This window comes from Sarcophilus harrisii, chromosome 2 (assembly GCF_902635505.1).
Source record: "Sarcophilus harrisii chromosome 2, mSarHar1.11, whole genome shotgun sequence".
NCBI classification, from domain to species: Eukaryota; Metazoa; Chordata; class Mammalia; order Dasyuromorphia; family Dasyuridae; genus Sarcophilus; species Sarcophilus harrisii.
The window spans coordinates 594289571-594316395 of record NC_045427.1 but is presented as its reverse complement, the minus strand read 5'-3'; the positions used below and the strand labels follow the sequence as shown (position 1 = coordinate 594316395).

Below are 26825 nucleotides of genomic sequence, written 5' to 3'. Positions count from 1 at the left end.
TGTACAGGACAGCACAAGTAATATCAGCCATCATGGTAGGAAGATCCCAGTATGGAAGACTCTCCTACCTCAGCTTCCCACCAGAACTCCTTCTTCCTCCTACTTTTCTCTCCCCATTCTAACTTCAGCCCCATGTCTTGGCTATACTCTTTAGTAATGATAAATTAGTTCCTTCTTAACATGTTTTAGCTAATCCATAAATCATTAAGAATATATTAAGTATGTACTTGAAGGAAATAAAAATTATTTTCATGGTCCTATAATTATTCTACCCACATAAACTAGAAATGCCATTTCCTTAACAAAAAATTTCAAAACAAAGGTTTTATTAAAATACAAAATCTATTTTTCATTATTATCTTTGGGGATTACTCACTAATGGTGGTCACTTCAGAGAAAAGAAGGTATTCATTTCACTTCAGAGAAAAGAAGGTATTCCATAATACATAATATGTAATAGTACATAATTTGTACTATTTTAAAAGTTATTGTTCATGCTTCCAAAGAAAATAAAGTGTTTAAGGTAATTACATAATATGTAATAGTACATAATTTATACTATTTTAAAAGTTATTGTTCATGCTTCCAAAGAAAATAAAGTGTTTAAGGTAATTTTATTTTTTCAATTAAGAACAATTTATTTTCTTTTATCTCTCCCAATCCCTACTGAGACGGAAAAAGGAAAAACATTTGTATTGTTCAAATTACATTTGTAACATAATGTAGTTACAACATGTATCACAAAGGTTTTATGTTTATATATATATGCATATGTACTCATATGTGTTTATATATAAATGTATGTGTATAAAAATGTAACCATGAATATATATGTATACACATGCAAAACTCCATCAAATTCCCATATTAATTATGTCCACAAATCTATGCCTCATTTGCATAGAGTCCATCATCACCTTCATCATCATTATTCCACTGGAGTCATGCTATTCATTATACTGATCAGAATAAAGCTTTCAAAGTTGTCCATTTTTAATACGTTTTTAAATTTTATTTTATTTTTATTTTATGGAATAAAACAAGCATTTCCATAACATAATATAATAAAAATAAGATCACACACAAAACTGCAAATGCACAGCATATAAATTGCTATGCTTTTAAATATACAAAAAAGTTATGTAAAATTTCTTCCCCCCCCCATCCCATCCTAGAGACGATAACCATTAGATGGTTAGATAACCAATTAGATTAGATAACATATATATATATATATATATATATATATATATACACGATATATTTAAAATCATTCTATACTTCTATTTATCAGTTCTTTCTTTGGATACAAATAATATCTTCATATGTCCCTTATAGTTAGTTTGGATAGTTATAAGTCAGAATAACTTATTTGCTTAAAGTTGATCTTAAAACTTATAGTTACTGTATGTGTGTTTTTATATGTTTTCATATATATATGGGGGAGGTACTCATCAATCAGGGACTAGGGAAACAAATGGTAATGAATTAAGGTAACAATACTATTATGCAGTAATGACAAAAATGAATGGTTTCAGAAAAATACAAGAACTTGTAAAGTGTTTCAAGTACCTTCTTGAAATGGTATTGGTTAGTCTTTGAGACAGTATCAAACTTTTAGTGCTCAGAGGATCTAGAATGTAAGCTGAAGACTGAGGCTATTTATTTTGTAGTTGTATCCCTAACATTCTTTCACATATTGAAGGTGCACTAAATGCTTACTGAATTGGACAGAACTGAAAATTAAAGGTTGAAACTCTTTCTCTCCAGGATGTTTCAATATGAGGCAGTTGTAGATAACAACACTGCTCTGTGGATCTATCTTTCTTCCTGGCTGGGAAGAAAAGACCATATTTCCTTTTGGAAAATCTGGAGGATAGAAGCCAATGAAACAGCAATTTTGGTCTCTTTTTTAACCCCCTTTTCCATTAGTGTGACCCAAGAGGCTCCTTTTCAAGCCCAAGTGTGTAGAATGAGGAGAGTGCATGTAAGAATACACAGTTCAGGGAATTAGGAGTTGTCAACAAAGTAGTCTCTGGTTTATTTTTAAAACTCTTGGTCCATTTTACTTTTTGTAGTGTCCTTACATTTTTCTTTCTCTGAGAAATAATTTATCATTTGTTTCTGTTTCTGCCTCTCTCCACTCATCCTCTTTATTGTTCCCTTGTCTCATTTCCTCTTCCATTCTCTCTTAAGTGACTAGGGTAGTGGAAAAAGCACATGATACAGTATATAAAGAGTCAGAACACCTTGGTTAAAATTCTTGTTATAAAATTGGCAAGCTGTGTGACCATAGGCAAATTCAATGTGCCTCTGTGATTACTGTAATAAAGCTCACATTTTTTATTTCACAAGGTTGCTGTGAAGAAAGCATTTTGCAAACCTTAATATAAAAATATGAAATATTATTCGTAATTCTTTATGAATGAATTAATGTCATGAATGAATGAAAAAGCATTTAGCCTGTGCTAGTAACTGTACTAAGCACCATGGATACAGTGTGGTATGGTTAGCTGAGCAACAGCAAAGTGGGCTTGAGACAGTAAAAAAGTGAATTTAAAGTCTACTAATAAATCGATCTTTAATTAATCACCTTCTGTGAGCCAAACACAAGGCCTAGATAGGCAATGAATGAATGAATGAATAAACGAATGAAGAAAGATTTTGTTAAATACCGTCCAAATCACTGTGCTAAGCCAAAAAGTGCATAATATATAAACTTGGAATAGAAGGTAGGTTGGGGCCACCTTTTAAAGGGCTTTGAGAGCCAAATAAAAAATCTTATACTTGGTCCTAGAGATAGAAGGGAACCATTGGAGTTTGTTAAGTAGAAGAGTGATTACTTTGGCAGCTGATTGAGGGACCACAGCTCCTAAATGTCATCACACTATGGAAGTGACACAAAAGGCTAAGCTAAAGGCATACAAACAAAATTCTAGATATTCTAAATGTGGGTCAGTTATTGGTTGCATATGAGTGGTCTGAGGACCAATCTAGAAAAGTTCAGATAAACTCATGCTCAGTCATAGCTCTTCGTGAAGACCATCTGCCAGGTACTAAAGATACCGGCATCTGTGAAGTATTATCAGGATACAACAGAGCTCTATTTAATTTCTTGTTGTATTTGCTAAATAGAATTGTGTTGATTTATGGTGAAGCATTAGAAGGAAGCTATAGGTGGGTTTAAAAGGAAGTTTATTTCAGTTCATCAAAATGAAGAACTTCCTAACAATTAGAACCATCTGAAAATGGAATAGGTTGCTTGTGAGATAGTAATTTCCTCATCTCAGGAGGTGCTCAAGCAAGGGCTCTATGACATTTTCATCAATATTGTTGTAGAGAAAATTCTTGCATTGTTCAGGGCATTGGATAGGATAACATCCTAAATTACCTTAAAACTCAAAATTTGGTGATTCCCTGCTCATTGTTTGTAACTTTTAAAACAGATAAGCATAATGTTTTATATTTTTTCTAAAAAACAAAACTACAAGGGGTGTGTGTGTGTGTGTGTGTGTGTGTGTGTGTATTTCTACAGGACTTTCAGTTGAGTTTCCATAGGAGTCAGTGGCTTTTGCATGGAAAAATATTCTCTGATCTGGCTGAAGGCTTCCTCAAACCTCCTTAAACTATGAGCCAATACTCCATCTATAAACCTTATAATGAAAAAAAATTAAACCAATATGAACTCATGTTTAAACTGAAATAATTATGTAGATAAAATTTTATGATTAAAAATTCTGCTATTTATGTACATCTTCCATAAAAGGGAAGAAAAAGTTTGGGAAAGTTTTTTAGCAGTAAAACCACTGTGAACTTGCAAATATATGTGACAATCATAAGAATTCCAGAAGGCAAGGAAATAAAGGAGAGCTATTAATTAACTCATTAAAGAACTCAAGATATCTATCTCTTTGCACTTACAGGAAAGAAAGCTCAAAGAAACTAGTTAGAGCTGATTCTGTCAGTGAACTTCCTGCTCCCAGAAGATTGAGATGGAAATGCTCCCCAGAAATTCAGGGACACCTGGCATCATCAGCAGAAAAACTTCAACGGTAGAGAGAACCACTGAATTTCCTTAGAGTGATTGTTCTGGAGTCTCACAGATTTTTTTTTTTTAGCATTTTGGTTTGAGATATTTTGGAAGTCCCCAAATATTACTGTTATAGTACATACTACTATGTTCCTTTCATTTTATTGCAGTCAAATCAAAGATTAGGTATAACACCTGAGGAAATAAGTATACTAAAGTAGCCATCATTTACATAAAATACAAAAGTTGTGTGTGTGTGTGTGTGGGGTGCTGTTGTTTTGGGTTTTTTTTTTTTAAGCAGGTTTCATCTGAGAGAACATAACAAAGCCTAAGGAACATGATTCACTGAATTCAGAGGGAGTTATAAGTAACTAGTTTGAATAGGTTATTTGAATCCAACCTATTCCAATTTGCTTAAATTTATAGAGTAATTTAACACCCCAGGATAGGGAGTGAGCCACATCAGGTTTTAACAGAACTTCAATACAAGTTTATATATGTCTACAACTCCTTTTAGCTCAAAAATTCTGTGACTTTATGACTCAGTGGAAAATTACAAGATACATTCCCACTCTATTGTGAAATTTTAAGTCATGCCATTCTTCCAAAAGATGATAGAAGTCTTTCCAAAGTCCCTACTATGTGTCTAGTTTTGTCCCCATCTTTAAAAGAAGAACTATATAAAAAACTTATAATCTATTTGAGGGGACAAAATGAAAACACATGTCATAATTGAATAACAATAAAATAAAGAATAAAATTTATTAACAAATTACGATTTCATTTTATGATGTGTGAACAAAATAAATGACAGACAATAAGAAAGAATTAAAGGAAGTCGAAGAAACACTAAAATAGCTAAGGAAAATTTGAACTAAACTTTTGAGACATTCAATAGCTTCAGCAAAACAATAGGGTACAAGATAAACCCTCAAAAACCAAAAGCATTTCTATATAATAGTAACAAGATTCAAAAGGTAATAGTAGAAAGAGAAATGTCATTCTAAATAACTACAAAATTTATAAAGCGTACAAAATACTTGCTTGGATTCAATCACAATGTGCTCCTTAAAGAAATAGAAAACAACTTATATACCTGAAGGAACATTCAGTACTCATTAAATGGCAATCCTACCCAAGTAAATTTATACTTTTTAATACCATACCATACCAAATATCAAATTACCAAAGAAATACTTCACAAAATTTGATAAATTACCAATGATAATATTCTTTTGGAGAAATATAATAATGAGCTAGGATATTAAATGAAATGATTTTTTTAAAAAAAGGTAGGAGTCAAAGGAGAATATTATTTCCAGACTTCAAATTATATTATAAAGTAGCAGTCATCAAAAACCATTTAGTATTAGTTTAACAAGGTAGATAGACCAATGGAACAGACTAGACAAGGGAGGATCAGAAATAATGTAACTCAATAATCCAGAATTCAATAAACCAGAAAATATAAATTACTTGGACAAAACTATTTAATAAAAATCTATTGGCAAAACTGGTAAGGCAAAAACTAAGCTTAGACCAGCATTTCATACTGTATTTCAAAATATATTCTAAATAGATATACAACATTAATTTTTAAAATCCTACTATAAAAAATTAGAAAAAGAAGCAAATCATATGCCTTTCACAGATATAGGTAGGATATGTATTGTTAACCAAAGAATAGATGAAATTACAAAAGATAAAATAGATAATTTTGTTTATATAAAACTGAAAAGCTTCTGCACAGATAAAATTAACATATACAGGATAAGAAGGAAAATAATTAAATAGGGAAAAAATTTTCTTGATATGGTTTAACCTATATATACATATATATACAAAACTACATATATATATTATCTATATACATATTTATGAACAAAATCCATTCCCCAATTGATAAGTATTTCAAAGATATGAAGGAACAGTTCTCAAAAGAATTGCAAACTATGAACAGTCATATGGTTCCAAATCACTATTTGCAAGAGAAATGTGTATCAAAACAATTGTGAGGTCTCACTACAACAAAAGATGGCAATAAGTTGATCTTGGAGGGGTTGTGGAAAGACAGACAAATTAGTACACTGGAATAACTATCAATCCATACAACCATTTTGGAAATCAATTTGGAATTATTCAAGCAAAGTGACTAAAATGTCCATATTCTTTAACGCAGATGCCATTGATAACCCCTCTATACATCAAAATATTTATAGCCCCATTTTTTGTAATAATAAAGAAGAGAAAACAAATTAAATGTCAAATGATTGGGGAATAGCTAAACAAATTGTGGTACATGAATGTAATGGAATATATGAAATGATATCATATGATATGAATAGAAACGATAAATGTGATGAATATAGAGCAAGAAAATTGATATAGAATATAGATATGTAGATTGATATAGAATAAAGCAAGCAAGGCTATGACTATAACAATGTAAATTATAAGAACAACCAAAAATAATCAGTATATAAAATATATATCAATAAAAACATTGTTAAAATATTAAATGGAGATAAGTAAAAAATTCTCAATATGGATATAAAAATCAGCTAAAATTTCTAGTCTCAAACTTCATTATGGAAGGGAGATGACTCAAAATTCTCTAAGATTATACTAGCGGAAAGTAAGTTCTGATAGGTTTGACAAACTGAAGAGGAATTTAGTTCAACCTTGGTGTCTGTTGTCAGTAAACCAGCGTAGCTATTTATAAAGAGGTTTATCACTAGAAAGATACGAGTACATTAAAAAGAATATACTAAATAAATAAAAATTTACATAAAATAAAAACTAGGTGATTTGAGTAAGGCAAAATGCCATCTACAAACTGTTGCAGGTGAAGAACCTTATCATCTACAGTGTTTTCCATCTTTTCTGAGCTCATCCTTCATAAGAGTGGTAAACATTTAGTTGCTGTTGTCCCCATCCTCATAAATTGCCTTGCATCGGCTGTGTGTGTGTGTGTGTTTATCTACTTACATATGAACATTTAACATTGAAAAACAAGGGATATCTGGGATGTTCAGGAAGGACTAGCCTCTTTGTGTAAGGGCTACTCATCCCCCTTTGATGGCCACCTTTCACCCAATTCTCACTTGTGGTTCCAAGAGACTGTAGTATGCACAATGGCCATACCCCAGTAAAACCCTCTTGGCAGACAGGCTAAACTAGGTTGAGGATAACCAATAGGCCTCAAACTCATCAGTGAGTTAGGGGAATGTCTACCCAAAGGTGTGAAGAAATCCCTCAAAGGAATAGATGGAAGAGACAATTTGTTCCAAAGATCATGAAAGTGGCTGACAGGGCTTATGATCGGCTTCGAGCCTGTTTAGATACCAAAGACACCAGAGTGTCATTCACTGCATCCTAGGTCATTGCCAGGACTTTTGTCCTGACACTAGATTTTGATGACTCTGGAGAATGAAGCTGACCACTTTGTGCAATTCTGCCTCACTAAATCCAGTTCACAAACAAGTCCATTAGTCCTTTTTGAAATCAAAGAGCACTTTTTTTCTAAAATGTTATTGTATGGTGAATGGATTAGTAGAAGAATATATACACTCTTCCAGAAGCAATGTCACAATGCATTTGATTCTACTTTTATAACCAAAGAAAGGTCCAGGAAAGTAGTTGGGGAAAAAAAAAAAAAAAGAAAAGCCAGGGAGTAGGGAACAGAGTGCAGCACAGCTGAGGCCTGCCTTAAATAATAAACTAAATGAATCGGGGTCCAGGGTGCACATTCCAGAAACCTCCAGGGCATAGTTTTCAGTTCCAATTTTAATGTAGCCTTTTATTTGATAATTATTATTTTTCAGTTTTTTTGCCAGGAATTAGATTAGTAGCACTATTTAAAAAATCAGTAATAGATGCTGAATGTTATGCCAATACATATTCTTAAATATGGCACAAAAATCGTGTTTTAATCCTAGTCACATATTATGAATACTTATTGAATTTTTATTTTCAGATGAAATAATTTATCTGCTAATTCAAATTCTATCCTCTTTCCCTGATTATTCCTGTCTACAGTGATCAATTCTCTGAACTGTAAAACACTGGTCATCTGTACAATACAATCTAACACAGAGATGTGCTGGAGACAGCTCCTACTGTCTATCAAAAGTCAATTGTTAAATTTTCAGTGAGAGCACTTGGACCTCAGAAATTGGCAAATGCTTCAAATCAAAGTCTTTATATATTATTTTGTTGTCTAGACTTAAGAAAGTATTGGAGAAAATGTTAATAATGAGGATCAAATTTGTAACTTTTTGTTGTTGAGAAAACAAGTTGTTAAACATTTATTAGCAAATCTCTGGATATGGGATATACTTAGTTCATACTCAGAGTAGACATTGAGGAAATAAAACAGATAAACAGATAACAGCAGCTAGGTGGCACAGTGGACAGAACACTGGGCTTGGAATCAGGAACTCATCTTCATGAGTTCAAATCCAGCCTCGGATATTTAACTAGCTATGTGACTCTGGGTAACTTACTTAACCCTAGTTCCTAATTAGTTCCTAATCTATAAAATCAGATGAAGAGGAAAATGGCAAACAGCTTTAGTATCTTTGCCAAGAAAACCCCAAAATGAGTTCACAAAGAGTTAGACATAACTGAAATGACTCAATAAAAAAACAGAGAATTAAAAACAAAAGTAATTTTGAGAGGGAAACAACATTATTTAGCAGCATCATGAAAGCATTTGACCTGTTGTTTATCCTTTGTTCTCAAAAAGGACCATAACTTCAGGGAGGTGATTTCATGACATGCAAGTGAACTGGATTTAAATGAGGGATGGTTGTGCAAAGTCATCAGGATCACTTTATCCTCTGAAGTCATCTGGGGTACAGTGGCCAGAAATAGATGATCAGGATATCTGGAGACAACCCTAGATGCATCTGAACTATGCTTTAAAAGAAGCTAGGTTTTCTCCAAGACAGAGTTAAGGACTATAAGCATTTCAAAATGGGGGAAGGTGAATGTAGATGATAAAAAAAAATCATTAGACATAACAATATGAGATCATTAGTAACTTTGGGGAGAGCAGTTTCACTTGAAATATACAATCAGAAGCCAAACTATAGAGGAATAAATATAAAATCCAAAGTGTAGAAGTGAAAGCACCTAATCTAGATAGCTTTTTTCAAAGAGATTGGCCATAGAAATAAGATATAGGATGTTAATTACCAAATATTGTTTGGTTCAAATGAAAGGTTTTTTTTTTTTAATGGAGAAGACAGTGGTATCTGTGGGCATCAGGTAAGAAGTCATTAGCGAGGGAAAGATTAAAAATTGTGACAAAGCAAAGATAATAGAGGGGGTAAATCTGCTGGAAAAGGCAGTAAGGAATGGGATGACTTGTAAAGGTAGAATGACTTGTCTTGGCAAGAAAGCTACCTCTTCATGAGGTAGAAATCAAGGAGATAGTGAGAGAAGTCCTCTGGTTGATGTGAGATAAAGAGGGAAAAAAAGAGGGAGCTCTAAAAATAATGACTCAAATTTTTTTCATGTATATGTGAAGTAAGATTCTCAGCTGAAAGGGTGAGGAGAGGAATACCATGGGAGGATGAAAAAGCTTTGTAATGGCCACTGTAGCAAATGGAGTAGTGAATTAATTAGGGAAGTGAGAAATCACTGCCTTGCTGCAGTGAAATCCCAGTTGAGACTATGTAATATAAATTTATAATAGACCCAGTCAGCAGAGTTTTGTAGTTTTCTTCAGCTTTGTGTGAAAGTGAATAGAACTGAAGATGGTAGATGATGGGAATAAATCAAGGTTCAGGTTTTAATCACCTCAGAACAAGGAGACAGGGGATTTGAGTGTAGAGGATAGTATATAGTGAAATTATTTCACCAATGAATAGAGATGATGGCCTGGGGAAAACTGAATAATGGAGCGTTTGGTGAGAATAGTAGAACAGGATTAAGATATAGAGAATTAACTCTAATTTATAAAAAATCAAGCCATTCTCCAATTGAAAAATGGTCAAAGAATATGAACAGACAATTCTCAGATGAAGAAATTGAAACTATTTCTAGTCATATGAAAAGATGCTCCAAGTCATTATTAATCAGAGAAATGCAAATTAAGACAACTCTAAGATACCACTACACACCTGTCAGATTGGCTAAGATGACAGGAAAAAATAATGATGATTGTTGGAGGGGATGCGGGAAAACTGGGACATTGCTGCATTGTTGGTGGAGTTGTGAACGAATCCAACCATTCTGGAGAGCAGTTTGGAACTATGCTCAAAAAGTTATCAAATTGTGCATACCCTTTGACCCAGCAGTGTTACTACTGGGATTATATCCCAAAGAGATCATAAAGAAGGGAAAGGGACCTCTATGTGCACGAATGTTTGTGGCAGCCCTTTTTGTAGTGGCTAGAAACTGGAAACTGAATGGATGCCCATCAGTTGGAGAATGGCTGAATAAATTGTGGTATATGAATATTATGGAATATTACTGTTCTGTAAGAAATGACCAACAGGATAATTTCAGAAAGGCCTGGAGAGACTTACACGAACTGATGCTGAGTGAAATGAGCAGGACCAGGAGATCATTATATACTTCAACAATAATACTATATGATGACCAGTTCTGATGGACCTGGCCATCCTCAGCAACGAGATCAACCAAATCATTTCCAATGGAGAAGTAATGAACTGAACCAGCTACGCCCAGAGAAAGAACTCTGGGACATGACTAAAAACTATTACATTGAATTCCCAATCCCTATATTTATGCCCACCTGCATTTTTTATTTCCTTCACAAGCTAATTGTACAATATTTCAGAGTCTGATTCTTATTGTACAGCAAAATAACGGTTTGGTCGTGTATACTTATTGTGTATCTAATTTATATTTTAATATATTTAACATCTATTGGTCATCCTGCCATCTGGGGGAGGGGGTGGGGAGTAAGAGGTGAAAAATTGGAACAAGACGTTTGGCAATTGTTAATGCTGTAAAGTTACCCATACATATAACCTGTAAATAAAAGGCTATTAAATAAAAAAATTTTTTAAAAATTAAAAAAAAAGAACAGGATTAAGGATTTGTAAAATAGAAGGAAAATGAAATTATAAAAGATTATGATTACATAAAGCAAGGGTCCTTAATCTTTTTTGTCTAATGGACCCCTTGGTGGTCTGGTGAAGTATATGGACTCCTCAAAAAATGGTTTTCAAATACATAAAATACATCACATGAGATTACAAAGGGAAACCAATTATATCTAACTATACTTATAAAAAAAATAAGTTCATGAACAACAAGTTAAGAACTTTTAAGATAAAGGAATTTGGGGATTCATGAAAATGGAGGTGGGATGCTTATGGGTGATAGCAAAATAAAGAATAAATCAATCTCTATCTATAGTTTTCTATAAATGAGGTAAACTGAAGGAGTAGGTTGTAAGAACTAAAGGGATTGAGAACTGAGAAGTTATAATATGTAAGATAGTATTGATATGTATGTTGAAGAACTGAAAATATAAATCATATTTTATATGTTTTGACATAATTTTCTTTTTATTCTCAGGATAGTTAAGAATCTTGACTTCACTGTATTTAAGTTTGAAAATTATGGGAAAGAGTTCATTAAGAAACAAAGGACCAGCCCAGATGCTTATATTCAGTTGGCACTCCAGTTGGCCTTTTATAGGTGAGTAAAAACATAGTCAAAGAATAGACCTTTTAAAAAATAAAGATTGAGTGAGTCCTCTTGCTTCAAAAGAAATGAACTTAATATATTTTTTCTGTTTCATACAATAAAATAGAACATAGTGTTCCTATACCTAAAATGGAACATATAAACCCTCTAAGAAAGGAAGCACAATGTTCCTGGTGCTTATAAAATGACACTAATAAAATGACATTTCTTAAGTAAAAGAAAATTACTCAACCAAACTATGAATTCAGGTTTCCTATTAAAAATTCAGATATGTTTTTTTTTAATTTAATAGCCTTTTATTTACAGGATATATACATGGGTAACTTCACAGCATTAACAATTGCCAAACCTCTTGTTCCAATTTTTCACCTCTTACCCCCCATCCCCTCCCCTAGATGGCAGGATGACCAGTAGATGTTAAATACATTAAAATATAAATTAGATACATAATAAGTATACATGACCAAACTGTTATTTTGCTGTACAAAAAGAATCAGACTCTGAAATATTGTACAATTAGCCTGTGAAGGAAATCAAAAATGCAGGTGAGCATAAATATAGGGATTGGGAATTCAATGTAATTGTTTTTAGTCATCAGATATGTTTTAAATCACTAACAAATTAAGTCTGTTTTCTTAGACTATTTGACAAGACACCTTTGGAATTGTAGACATCTTCCAAAGGCTTTTTATGGTTATGGCTTTATCCACACTAGGTTCATATGAATATATTTACATATTATATTTATATTTTAAATATATTTTTATATAGAGAGATTTATGTATACATATATATACACACATGGGTGGGAGGGAGAGAGAGAAAGAGAGAAAAATAGACAGAGAGAATCAGATGACATTTGATGGGGATAGAATTCAGGCAGATTATCATCTCCCTAATTCTGGAAACAATGTTCTCTTTTAATGGCAGTTCAAAATTACATTAATTTTCTGGGTCATAATATCATACCATTGATTCATATTAAGCTTGCACTCCAAGAAACTTCCAGAATTTTAAAAAATTATTTATTTTTTAACATTTTTTCTTTTTAAATTTTAAGTTCCATACTGTCTTCTTCTTTCCCACCCTATGCACAATGAAGAAGGCAAGCAATACAATATCAATTACATATGTGAAATAATGCAAAACCTGTTTCCATATTAGCTATATTTTAAAACAAAGCAAGAAAAATAAGGTGAGAAAATTATAAATCTTACACTCAGAGTTCACTTCTGTCTTTGGAGGCAGACAGCATTTTTTTTGTTATGAGTCCTTTGGAATTGTCTTGAATTGTTGATCAGAGTACTCAAGTCTTTTGCAGTTAATCATCATTAAAATATTGCTGTTACTGCGCACAATGATCTTTTAGTTCTTCTCACTTCACTTTGCATAAGTTCATATAGATCTGAAACCACCCTCTCCATCATTTCCCACAGTATAATAGTACTCTGTCACCATCATATATCACAAGTTGTTCAGCCATTTCATGAGCATCCCCCTCAATTCTAATTCTTTGATGTCACAGAGTTGTTATAAATATTCTGTATTTATATTATATATGTGTGTGTAATATATGTATATGTATATATCTACATATTTATGTAGTTATATACATATACATACACACACACACACACACACACATATAAATCCTTTCCCTTTTTATGATCTTTTTGGGATATAGACCTAGCAGTGATATTTCTGGGTATGCACAGTTTTAAAGTTCCAAATTTTTCTCCAGAATAATTAAGCCAGTTCACCACTTCACCAACAGTTAATTAGTGTACTTATTTTCGCTTCATCCTCTCCAGCATCTGTCGTTTCTGATATCTATGAAGTGGTACCTCAGAGCTGTTTTAATTTGACTTTAATCAATAGTGACATAGAACACTTTTTTCATATTTCTATAGATTTTCTTTTATTTCTTTTTCTGAAAATGGCGTGCTTTTACTCTTTGACCATTTATCAATTGGAGAATGCCTCTTATTTATATTTATTTATTTGCTGAGGCAATTGGGATTAAGTGACTTGCCCAGGGTGACACAGCTAGGAAGTTTTAAGTGTCTGAGAGCAGATTTGAACTCAGATCCTCCTGACTTCAGCGCTGGTACTCTATCCATGGGGTTCTCTAAGTATACCATCATGTCATCAGCAAAGAGTGATAATTTGGTTTCCTCATTACCTACTCTAATTCCTTTAATTTCTTTCTCAGCTCTTATTGCCAAAGCTAGCATTTCTAATACAATATTGAATAGTAATGGTGATAGCGGGCAATCTTGTTTCACTCCTGATCTTATTGGGAATGATTCCAGTTTATCCCCATTACATATGATGCTTACTGATGGTTTTAAATAGATGCTACTGATTATTTTAAGGAAAAGACCATTTATTCCTATACTCTCAAGTGTTTTTAATAGGAATGGATGTTGGATTTTATCAAATACTTTTTCTGCATCTATTGAGATGATTATATGGTTTTTGTTAATTTGGTTATTAATATGATCAATTATACTAATAGTTTTCCTAATATTGAACCAGCCTTGCATTCCTGGCTTGATCATGGCTGCTCCTATTTTAATAAATTTTAATAAATAGTTAGTATATATTTGAGAAACAAAGTTTTTATCAGATCTAAAAATATTTGATATTATTTCATTCTCATTTTTGTGTCTCCTTTACCATTAGAATAATTTTGTTAATTATTCATTGTCTTCCTAATTTTCTTGCCTTGTTCTTTCTTTTCCCAATTTTTGCTCTACCAAGCATATTTATTTAACTGTTTCAGGAATTTTTGCTGGGCTTGGTCCAATTAGCACTTTTCTTTGAGATGTTGGTGTAGCTACTATTTTTACACTGTTATCTACTTCTGAGTTTATGTCTTGGTCTTTCTTGCCACCATAGTGGCTTTTTATGATCAAATTATTTTGTTATTTGCACATTTTTCCAGTTTATTTCTTGACCCTGAACTTTATGTTCAAGTTGGGCTCTGGTCACCTGGGAGTGGGGAGGCACTGACCCAAGCTTCAGGCTGTTTTCATGACTAGTTCTGGGAGTCTGCAAGTTTTTAGTGCTTCCAAGGTAATGTGATCCTGGGAAACATGTGATCACTGCTTTTTTTAAAATAAAAGCCTCCTTATGATGAAATAAGGATACCCATTACACCTAATATCACCACTATCATTTAATATTATACTAGAAATGTTGGCTCTAGCAAAAAGAAAAGAAAATGAAAGTGAAGAAATTAGAATGGGCAATGAAGAGAGATAAAACTATCATTCTTTGCAGATGATATGATGGTATACTTAGAGAATGCTAGAGAATCAACCAAAAAACTACCTGAAACAACAACCATTAGCAAAGTTGCAGGATATAAAATAAACACAGAAAAATTATCAGCATTTCTCTATATTACCAAAAAACCCCAGCAGTAAGAGATACAAAAAAATTCCATTTAAAATAACAGTAGATAAAATATTTGGATGTCCGCCTGCCAAGACAAAGCAAGGAACTATATGAACACAATTATAAAACACTTTTCACACAATCTAAACAACTGGAAAAATAACATTTGTTCATGGGGAAGCCAAGCTCATATAATAAAAATGACAACTCTACCTAAATTAGTCTACTTATTCAGTACCATACTAATCAAACTGCAAAAAAAAATTCATAAAGCTGGAAAAATAATAACAAAATTCATATGGAAAAAGAAAAAGTCAAGAATATCACAAGAATTAATAAAAAATGCAAAAGATAGTACTAGGCCTTAAACTCTATTGTAATGCAGAAATCATTAAGATTATCTGATACTGGCTGAGAAATAGAGTAGTAGATCAGTGGAATAGGTTATATGCATAAGACTCAATAAACAATGACTATAATAATTTACTGTTTGATAAACTCAAAGACTCCAGTTTCTGGGATAAAACTCACTATTTGTCAAATAATTGCTAGGAAAACTGGAAAACAGTATGTCATAAACTCAACATAGACCTACATCTCACATTCCATACGAAAATAAGATCAAAATCAATACATGATTTAGGTGTAAAGGATAATACTATAAGCAAATTAGGACAGCAAGGGATAGTTTCTCTAAAAGATATTTCGAGAATAGAGGAATTTACGGCCAAAAATGAGCTAGAGAACATTATGAAATAACAATAATAATGTTAATACAAATAATTTTGATTAAAAAGTTTTTTCACAAACAAACCAATGTAGTCAAGACTAGAAGGGAAACAGAAAGCTGGGGGGAAATTTTTACAGCCAGTCTTTCTAATAAAGGCCTCATTTCTAAAATATATAGAGAACTGAATTAAATTTATAAGAATGTAAGATTGATAAATGATCAAAGAATATGAACAATTTTCAGATGAAGAAATTAAAGCTACCTATAGTCCTGTGGAAAAATGCTCTAAATCACTATTGATTAAAAAAATGCAAATTAAAACAATTCTGAGGTACCACTCCCATGCCTATCAGACTGGTTAAGATTACAGGAAAAGATAATGGATAAATATTGGAGGTGGAGGGAGATATTAGAAAACTGGAACACTAATGCATTATTGGTGGAGCTGTGAACTGACCCAACCATTCTGGAAAGCAATTCAGAACTACGCTCAAAAGGCTAGAAAACTGCATATTCTTTGATCCAGCAATGCTACTACTGAGTCTATATCCAAAGAGATCATGAAAGAGGGAAAAGGACCCGTATATGCAAAAACACTAGTAGCAGCTCTTTTTGTGGTGGCAAAGAACTGAAATATGAATAAATGTCCATCAATTGTGAAATAATAAGTTATGGTACATGAAAGTAATGGAATAGTATTGTTCTATAAAAAATGATAAACAAGATGATTTTAGAAAAGCTTGGAAAATTTTACATAAATTGATGCTGAGTGAAGCAAGCAAAGCCAAGAAAGCGCCGTACATAGCAATAACAAGATGATGTAATGATCAACTATGATAGATTCAATTCTTCTCAGCAATTCAGTGATCCAAGGCAATCTTAATAAACTTTGGATGGAAAACGCTATCTGTAGAAATCTCTAGCCAAGATAAATAGAGATTCATTAGGTCCTAATATATATTCAAAACCCAACAGCCTTTTTTGTGGGTAGCAAAGAAATGGAAATTGAGGGAATGCTCATCAACTGAGGAATGGCTTGCTAATGTGTGGTATATGAATGGAATACTATTGTGCCTTAATGGTAAGTAACTTTTTTTTCCCTTTTTGATCTGATTGTTCTTGTGCAGCATAATAAATGCGGAAATATATTTAGAAGAATTGCACATATTTAACCTATATTAGATTACTTGCTGTCTAGGTGAGGAAGGAAAGGGAGGAAGAATAATCTGGAACACAGGTTTTGCAAGAGTGAATATCTTTGCATGTATTCAAAAATAAAAAAATATTATTTTTTTTAAAAAAGGAAATAAATGATGAGTAGGTAGATTTCAGAAAAACCTGGACTTACATAAACTGATGCTGAAAGAAGTAAGCAGCACCATCAGAATATTGTACACATGTAACAGTTATATTATATGATGAAATATATAGCTCTTCCCAACAATGCAAGGATCTAAGACAATTCAAAGACTTATGGTAGAAAAATGCTATCTATGTCCAGAGGAAAAACTATAAAGTCTGCATGCAGATTAAAGTATTTTTTCTTTCTCGTGGTTTTTTCCTTTTGTTCTGATTCTTTCACAATGTGGCTGTGAAAATGTTTAATAATGATTGTACATATATAATCTATATCAGATTGTTTGCCACCTTGGGGGAAGAGGAAGAAGAAGAAAAAAGATTTGGAACTCAAAATCTTATAAAAGTGAATGTAAAAAAACTGTCTTTACATGTTAAATAAAATTCTATTGGAGAAAATAATTAAAAGAAAAAAAAAAAAAAACCAGTAGCTGCCTTCTGGAAAAGAACTTTTCTTTCTCCCCTTAGCCTAAGGACTCTCTCTGCCTAGAACAAACAATAAAGTATGCTTGTGAGGTTTTTAATAAAACAGATTTCCAGTAAGGGCAAATGATTAATTACACAATTATTTCATTCTACTATTAATCATTCTTCCGATCTTTCAGCAAATTCTAGATTTTTACAATGGATATTCTTTTTTAGGCATCAACCAATGTTTTTTTTCTTTTATCAGCTGCATAACAAATATATGTTACAATATTCGGCCCTTCATATTAGAAGAGCTTTAACATTCATCTTTAGGGGATTTCTTACAGAACTCTACTAACATTAAAATGAAATACTATGCCACATAAAATCAGGATTGTAAAAATGAAGCCTACTGAGATTATTTTTCTTTCAACATTTATGATTCCTCCCAAATAAATTATTTGCCATTCATACTTCATTCTGTGCAGATACCACCAGAGACTTGTCCCTACATATGAAAGTGCTTCCATTCGCCGATTCGAAGAGGGACGAGTTGACAACATTAGGTCGGCAACTCCTGAAGCACTGGCTTTTGTGAAAGCAATGACTGAAGAAAAATCATCTGTACCAGTAGGTGTAACTATTTGTTAGACTTCAGAAACAATCTATGCTGCTTCATCTCCAAGGAGAAATTGCACAGCAATTCCATGAAGCTCAGTCACTTTCTGATAGCCTTCTCTGTGCTGTCCTTTACTAAGTAATGCTTTAAACCTCTTATATTTCACATAATTCTGATCTGTTGGCAGGACTCAGAGAAGATGGTTCTTTTAAAAGAGGCCATCAGGGCTCAGACAGAATATACTGTGTTGGTGAGTGAGAATTCTGCTTTTGTTCATTTGTTTTTTAAATGACCAGAATTAGAAACAGTGTTTATTAAGAACAATTTAATTGAGCTTAGCCATTAAACACATCCACAGAACCTAGCAAACCCTGGTGCTAATAGATGTACTTTCACTGATCAGTTTAGATATGTAGGTACAGGGAGATACATATACAAATTATATGTATATAGTTAGTAATAATTTAGACTGGCCTGGACAGAAGTTTACCTTTGTGCTAGCTATAAAAACAGCATTTTCAAGCAAATTAAGGGAGTAAACAAGATTTAACAGAAAAGGTCTTCCTGCTTTATTTTGCAATACTTTGAAAGAACTCACCTTATATATAAAGTACATAAACTGAAAACACCCACTGTTTAAGTCATTTCTTTATTAGGTTCTACTTTTTAGTTTAGTGCCTAAAACATTCTTATCTATTCTTTAAATAATCATTCTAACTAAAAAGCATATTGTTGATCTAATTAAGACTACAGATGTGTGAGAAAGTAAAAGAGCTTAATTTCTATTTTAAAATTTTATTCAAACTTTTCACTAATTCAGACACAATGAATTTTCCTCCAAATTCAACCAAATTAGTAAAGTTTTACAAGATTTATAAAGATTGAAATACCTTTTCCTTTACTAATTGCCATTAATGAATCTAATATCAAACAATCATCAGCAAGTATTCATCAAGAATCTGCTATGTGCTAGGCATAGAGCGATGCCTAGTAATATAAGCTGACCCAGTAAAATAATCTTTACTGACAAGGAATTTTAGATTCTAATGGAGAAGACAAACAAGTACATAATACATATATACATAATTTAAATATGAAGTTGATAAATTCAAATATATACAAAATGGATACAAGGTACTGTGAAGAGGGCAGGAGCTTAGAGTTGAGAGATCAAGGAAGGCTTCAAAAATCAAAACAGAATCTCTTATTTTAAATTAAAAAACAAATCTTGACATTAGAAATTTAAATAGAAACGGTGTCCCAAAAGTCTTAGTGCAATTTTAAAATAGCTCTAATAGCTTTAAACTACACTAAGACTTTAGGGACAACCTCTATAATTGATGAATTTACTAGCTTTTACAGTAGCTGCATGCCATTCCATTATTCAGCATAGAATTAAGTATTCTAGGCAGTTAGGTGGCACAGTGGATAGAGCACCAGTCCTAAAGTCAGGAGGCCCTGAGTTCAAATCTGGCCTTATACACTTAACACGTCCTAGCTGTGTGACCCTGCTCAAGTCACTTAACCCCAATTGCCTCAGCAAAAAACAAACAAAAAAAAAAAAAAACAATTGTTGAAGAGACAAAAGTTTCTAATTCAATTTTATTTTATTCACCCAAACCTTAGACAACCATTGTCAAAACCCCAACAGGCATCATAACATAACATCACATAAATGCAGAACTCATTAAACTTAATTTAGCACAATAATACCTTGGATGACCCCTCAGATGTTATTAGCTTGCTATTTCCCTTAAGACATGATATTGATATATTTGGTTAGGAAATTTATAAATCTTATATGATCAAAAAGACTTTTTAAAATTCATTAAATTAATTTTCGCCCTCAAGAAAAAGTTAAGCGAACCACTTTTAAGAACCTGGTTCTAGATTTAACCACAAAGACTTATATAAATATATATATAATATAAATAATACCTAAATAATAAATAGTTGCCAACAGTTCACCAAACAGATTAAATTGCCAACCATTCAAATGCTGTATTTCTGGATCATCATTAGAGAATAGAGGCTTCAACTTGGTGACGAGACTAAACATGTCAGAACTAAGTGATCCTATCCCATAGTCTTTTCTCTTGTTCCTGTAGTATAATTTCATTATTGCTAGAAGCAAGCCCATTTGGATCAATGATGGCATGATCATCAATGATAGCTTGATCAAGTTTTTCTTCTTGTTTATAGTGTGGTCTCACATTATATAAGAATCCCAATAACCTATTAGTGAAGTCTTTAGAAGCTCCCTCTCCAGTCTTATAAATAGAATTGCAGCTTCCCAGGCAGTCGTTCTAGAATTGAAGTGGAGACACAGCCACAATCCTTCCAAGTATCTGCTGGCTTTGTTACCGTCAAGGGGTACACCAACCACAGTTAATCAGACTGACTTGAAATTATTAGTTTCAGAATCATGCAGTAATATTTCTTTCCCTACTCATTAAAAACAGAAATAGCCTAAGTATCATGGAAGGGAATGTACTGATTGAAGAAGCAGAAACAATTTTGGAAACTAGTAAATCCTGAGTTTTACTGAATGGAGTGAAATGGAATGGAATAAGGAAAGAAAAGGAGTGGGACAAATTAAAGAAAACAGATCATTCTATAGAACAGAATGGAATCGAGTAAAATGGAATAGAAGAGAGCAAAGTAACAAGGGTCCTCAAACTACGGCCTGCGGACCAAATGCGGTAGCTGAGGACGATTATCCCCCTCACCCAGGGCTATGAAGTTTCTTTATTTAAAAGCCCACAAAACAAAGTTTTTGTTTTTACTATAGTCCGGCCCTCCAACAGTCTGAGGGACAGTGAACTGGCCCCCTATTTAAAAAGTTTGAGGACCCCATAGAATGAAACAACCTTCCACTTCACAGACTTTCTACTCTTATCTCATTCTACCCAGGCTATCACTGGTATGGCAATTGATAATCATTTACTAGGACTGAGAGAAATATCCCGAGGACTCTGCAAGGAGTTGCCAGAGATGTTCACAGATGAAACATACTTGACAAGCAATCGATTTGTCCTTTCAACCAGCCAGGTATGAGTTTAAAATCACCAGTTCACCCAAAAAATCAAACAGTTTTAGTGTTGTCTCCTTTTTATGAAATGCTATGCAACAACCCAATTTTGAGTTATTGTTTCAATTTTATAGCTCAAGTAAACCTACAGTGAAATTTAGGAATGGTGACATCCATCCAACAACAACCTGCTGACAATACTATTGTACTGGAAATCATTAGATCTAAATTCCGGTCTGGGCTTTATTACTGATGTTAAGCCCAACTGCAAGTCACTTAATTCCTGTATACCTCAGTCACACTTTCTATAAAACAGACCATGTTATATTTCCCTGCTAAGTCTCTTACAGGGATATTATTGGACTAAATGAAACAAACTCCTCCATTATAATTAATAGAATCCCCCATAGTTAAAAGGGACTTCCAAAGGTCATCTGGTCAATAGCTCTGCCTTTAAGAAATTTTATACCTAATTTGGTACTGGCTAAGAAAAAAAGTGGTGGATCAATGGCATAGATTAGATGCATACAACACAATAATCAAAGCCTATAGTAATATAGTAAAAAAAAAAAAAAAAAAAAAAAAAAAAAGCCAAACTCCAGCTTCTGGAACAAGAACTCACTACATGACAAAAATTGCTGGGAAAACTAGAAAATAATATGTCAGAAACTCGGCATAGAGCTACATCTCACACCCCATACCAAAATAAGGTCAAAATGGGTACATGATTTGGGCATAAAGGATGATACCATAAACAAATTAAGAAAACAAGGAATAATTAACCTATTGGATCTTTGGAGAAGAGAAGAATTCATGACTGAAGAAGAATTAGAGAACATTAAGAAAGGCAAAATGGTCAACTTTGATTACATTAAATTAAAAAGGTTTTAAACAAACAAAACCAACAAAAACAAGATTAAAAGGGAGGTACAAAGCTGAAGGGGGGAAGGTGAAATCTTTACAGCCAGTATTTCTAATAAAGGTCTCATTTCTAAAATATATAAAGAACTGTGCCAAATTTATAAGAAAGCAAGTCATTCTCCAATTTATAAATGGTCAAAGGATATGAACAAACAATTTTCAGATGACAAAATTAAAACCATCTTTAGTCCTATGAAAAAATGCTCTAAATCGCTATTGATTAAAAAATGCAAATTAAAACAACTCTGCTGTATCACCTCACACCTCTCAGATTAGTTAAGATGACAGGAAAAGATAATGATAAATGTTGGAGGGGATATAGGAAAAATTGGATACTAATACATTGCTGATGGAATTGTAAAATGATCCAACCATTCTGGAAAGCAATTTGGAACTATGCTCAAAGGGCTATAAAATTGTGCATACCCTTTAACCCAGCAGTGCCATTACTGGGTCTGTATTCCAGGGAAATCATAAAGAAGGGGGAAGATCCATGTGTGCAAAAATGTTTGTAGCCACTCTTTTTGTGTTAGCAAAGAACTGGAAAATGAGTAGATGCCCATCAATTGGGCAATGGCTGAATAAGTTGTGGTATGTGAAGATAATGGAATACTGTTGTTCCATAAAAAATGATGAAGAAAAGCATTTTATAAAGGCCTGGAAAGATTTACATGAACTGATACTGAGTGAAACAAGTAGAACCAGCAATATGTTGTACACAATAATAGGAAGAATGTGCAAAGATCAACTATGAAATACTTGGTTCTTCAGTGATCCAAAGCAATCCACTAGACTTTGGACAGAAAATGTTTCTACATCCAGAAAAAGAACTAAGGAGACTGAATATAAATATGAACACATGCTGTGTTCACATTTTTCTGGGTTTTTTTATCTCTCCCATGGTTTTTCCCTTTTGCTCTGATTTTTCTCTCCCAACATGATTAATAAAGCAAGATATATTTTTTAAAAGTGGAAAAAATAAATCTGATATCTAATTGAGCCCAAAAATATGAACCTTTAGTTTGCTTTCCATTCTCTGAGCTCCTATAAGTTCAATGTATTACATGTAATAATAATGACTAATGAGTCATTATTATTATACATTATAAAAATGATCATTATGTTCCTATTTCTAACAGTTTTATGAGCCACAAAGCAGATAAAAGCAAAAAACAAAATGAGAAAGAGAAAATAAAACTTTGATCTAATAGTTCCCAACTTAGTTTGTTGTGATGCTGTTTGAAGATTATCATTCACAACTAAAAAAATTCTATGTTTCCCTAGGGAATCAGCTCTAATAAGGGAGGGAATACCTAGAGAGTAATCAATTTATTAAAACTGACTCATCTACGTAAGAATGGGCATGTGCACTAAAAGGGACTGATAATACTGTGTTGGCACATAAAAACCTACTAAGTAATTTGATCTTGTCATAATGTCTGTGGGCTCGCAGACATGAGTAAATGCAACAAGAATACCACAACATAAATTTTCTGGGAAACCATCCATGGGCAAAAAGTGCTATTGAATGGCTTTATGGCCTTGGGCTATTGCACAGCACATTTATCTGACAATTCTATGACTCTATTAGCAAGACTAATGGTTTGTTCTACTCCATTTAAAAGCCAAGTGTCACTTCTGAAGGCCCAAGTATACAACTCCTGAAATGTACAGATTTAAAACAAGCCCCAAACACTATCACAGCAGAAATGCTTATTTCTGGTGCTACTAATAGATGTAATTTGGGTGTGACTTTTTTAAAACAATAAAATATTTGTTATATTTTGGACGTCTTAAGAAACATATTTCCTTATTTAATGGTTTCTACAGTATCCTCAGTTTCCAAATACCTGCTAGCTTTGTCACCATTGAGGGGTAGGCTAACTATCATTAATTAGACTTGACTTGAAATTATTAATATCAGAATCATATAGTAATATTTCTATCTCTAGTCATTAAAAAACAAAAATAGCCTAAGCATTATATAAGGAAATATGCTGATTCAAGGAACAGAAATAATTTGGAAACTAGTAAATCCTGAGTTTTACTGAATAGATAGAATAAGGAAAGAAAAGGAACGGGACAAATTAAAGAAAACAAATCATTGTACAGAGCAGAATGGAATAAAGAAAAATGGAATATAACAAAGCAAAACTTATCAGAATAGAATGCATTTCAATACGCAGAATAGTATTCCAAATCTCTCAGCATATTATTAGGGTAACTAAAACTCTAATTCATGGAAATCTTTGAGATTTTTAAAGCTGTGTCCAGAATCAAGCCTGTCCTCGAAAAGAAAAATAATCAGACAATACTGAGGTTAATTAAGTGTATAGTAAACAATCAACAAGCTTATATCTTCTTATTTTTAATTTACAGGGGTTATATTTGGGTTTTTGTTGATGGGGGGGGTGAGTGTAGTCATTACATCATTCAATAATAGTTATTCTTGAACTTTGACTATTACAAAACAGCTTGAGACAAGTGGGAAACATCATAAGCTTAAAATTGAGAATGTAATGATACATTGTGTATGAGAGATTAGTGAGCATAGGCATTATATTACATAGTTCAATAACTGATTTCCTTGAACCTTGATTCTTGAATAAAATTTTGCTATCCCACAAATTACTCCCTTTTAAAATGGTATTAACTCTTTACTCTTTGAAGCAACCAAAGTGCCTCCTGGGAAATTACTATAATGTCTGCAATAATGAATTACAATGCAACTTCCACTATGCCCTACTTATTTTGAATCAGAAGATTACACACTGAGAATATCTGACTGAACAAATAAAACATTTCCCAGTGGGTAGTGATTTTATTATTGCCTTTTCTATTGATAGTATTTATTTTAACGATTACAATTGTCTATGTGATTAAAAATTATACACACACACACACACACACATATATATATATATATATATATATATATATATATATATATACACACACATATATTATAATCTTCAGTAAAAGAGTGTGGAATACTATAAAGAGTTAGCCTGAGAAGGATAAAGTCCTGGGTTTACATGTCACCTCTGACCCATAATGGCTGTGTGATCCTGGACAAATTGTAACCTTTCTGTGCTCCAGGCAGTTCTCTAAGACTACAAAATTTTAGAGATGAAAATCAGCAAAATTGCCCAGCCAATGGTTTAAAAAATTGATAGTTAAATGATCTTATTGATATGGGTATTCTTTCTCTACTATGGTGTAAATTGTAAACCATATCATTGTAATCCTAAATGACTCTTGCCCATTTCCTCCCATTATACAAGCTTCATATTCCAAGTGCTTAGCACAGGAGTATGAACTTAGAAGTATGAACCCTAAGATCTATGAATAGATTTTGGGGGAATTTGTGAACTTGAATGGGAAAATATATATCTTTATTTTCACTAACTTTTGGTTCCCTTTGTAATATTATGCATTTCCTTTTATACATTTAAAAACACTTAAGAGTAGGGATCCATAAGCTTTATCAGTTTGTCAAAAAGGTTCCGTGATACAAAAAAAAAGGTCAAAAATCTCCTATCTAGGATATAGTTGGTACTTAATTAATGCTTCTTAAATTGAATCAAATTATATAAACTATTAATTACTTTCTTTTCAGAATCATCTAATTCTAAAATGTGATTCTTTCCCTCAGGTGCCAACAACAATGGAGATGTTTTGCTGCTATGGTCCTGTAGTCCCAAATGGTTATGGCACCTGTTACAATCCTCAGGCAGAGCATATATTGTTCTGCATCTCCAGCTTCCACGACTGCAAAGAGACTTCTTCTGTCAAGTTTGCTAAAGCCATAGAAGAAAGCCTCATTGAAATGAGAGATCTGTGTAGCAGACACAATAGTATGATAGCAAAGTCACCAACCAAACAGGAAAAAGCCCCCAAACCCCAAGAAGCCAAGAAGCTCTAATTCTTTTCTCTGCATCACTATGCAAGTTCTGCTCCTCCCTATGTTCTGCAGCTTCCAAACCCTTAAACCAGTAGCCACCCCAGCTTTCTGTGATTTCTAAATTCTTAGATGACACTGCTAAAATTATGCTGAGACATCATGAGAAGCTACAACATTGTGAAGGAGAAAATGCCATTTAGTATATATTAGAAGTACAAATATCTATTTAAAGTTCAAATCAGTCTGTGTCCTGTGAAATCTTCTATCTTTGCTCTATAGTCAGAAATCAGGGGTAGCCTTGTTAAGTTGAAAGGTGTCCTGCTGAGAGTGTAGAATGTTTATCTATGAATGTAGAGCCTCAGACTTTTGTTTTTTATTACTCATTTGAGTACAACACCCACCCAAGTAATATTTTACATGGCATAATATGAGTCATTCTATTCTAAGTGGCAACCATAACTAATTCCATAGCTAAATGAATAGAAATAACATCAGGTCATTCCTCTTTTTTAGGGATAAAGAGTCAAATTTCAAATGATTGATTCTCATAGTTGGGGGGGGGGGAGATGAGAGAGACACAAAAGAGAGAGAGAGAGAGAGAGAGGGTGCCATTCCTAAGTTATATGATACAATGATTCCCAAAAAAGTCCAGGTCTATTAAGAATATGATGCCTTGAAGCTGGAACTCAATCCTCCCTTTGTCTTAAGAGTAATTTGCAGTAAAATATTGAAAAT

The 26825-nt window shown here is 32.8% G+C and overlaps 1 protein-coding gene across 1 annotated transcript in view; it reads left to right on the top strand.

Annotated features, from left to right (window-relative positions):
* The window catches only part of CHAT (choline O-acetyltransferase), a 104976-nt gene extending 78841 nt beyond the window's left edge, over positions 1–26135 (top strand). The window contains exons 10-15 of the mRNA XM_031956270.1: positions 3924–4052; positions 11588–11710; positions 18104–18245; positions 18422–18484; positions 21148–21285; positions 25842–26135. Of these exons, the coding sequence (XP_031812130.1) occupies positions 3924–4052; positions 11588–11710; positions 18104–18245; positions 18422–18484; positions 21148–21285; positions 25842–26111 (865 nt within the window). The 3' untranslated portion in view covers positions 26112–26135. The remainder of the gene's footprint in view (positions 1–3923; positions 4053–11587; positions 11711–18103; positions 18246–18421; positions 18485–21147; positions 21286–25841) is intronic.
* The last annotated feature ends 690 nt before the right edge of the window (positions 26136–26825 follow it).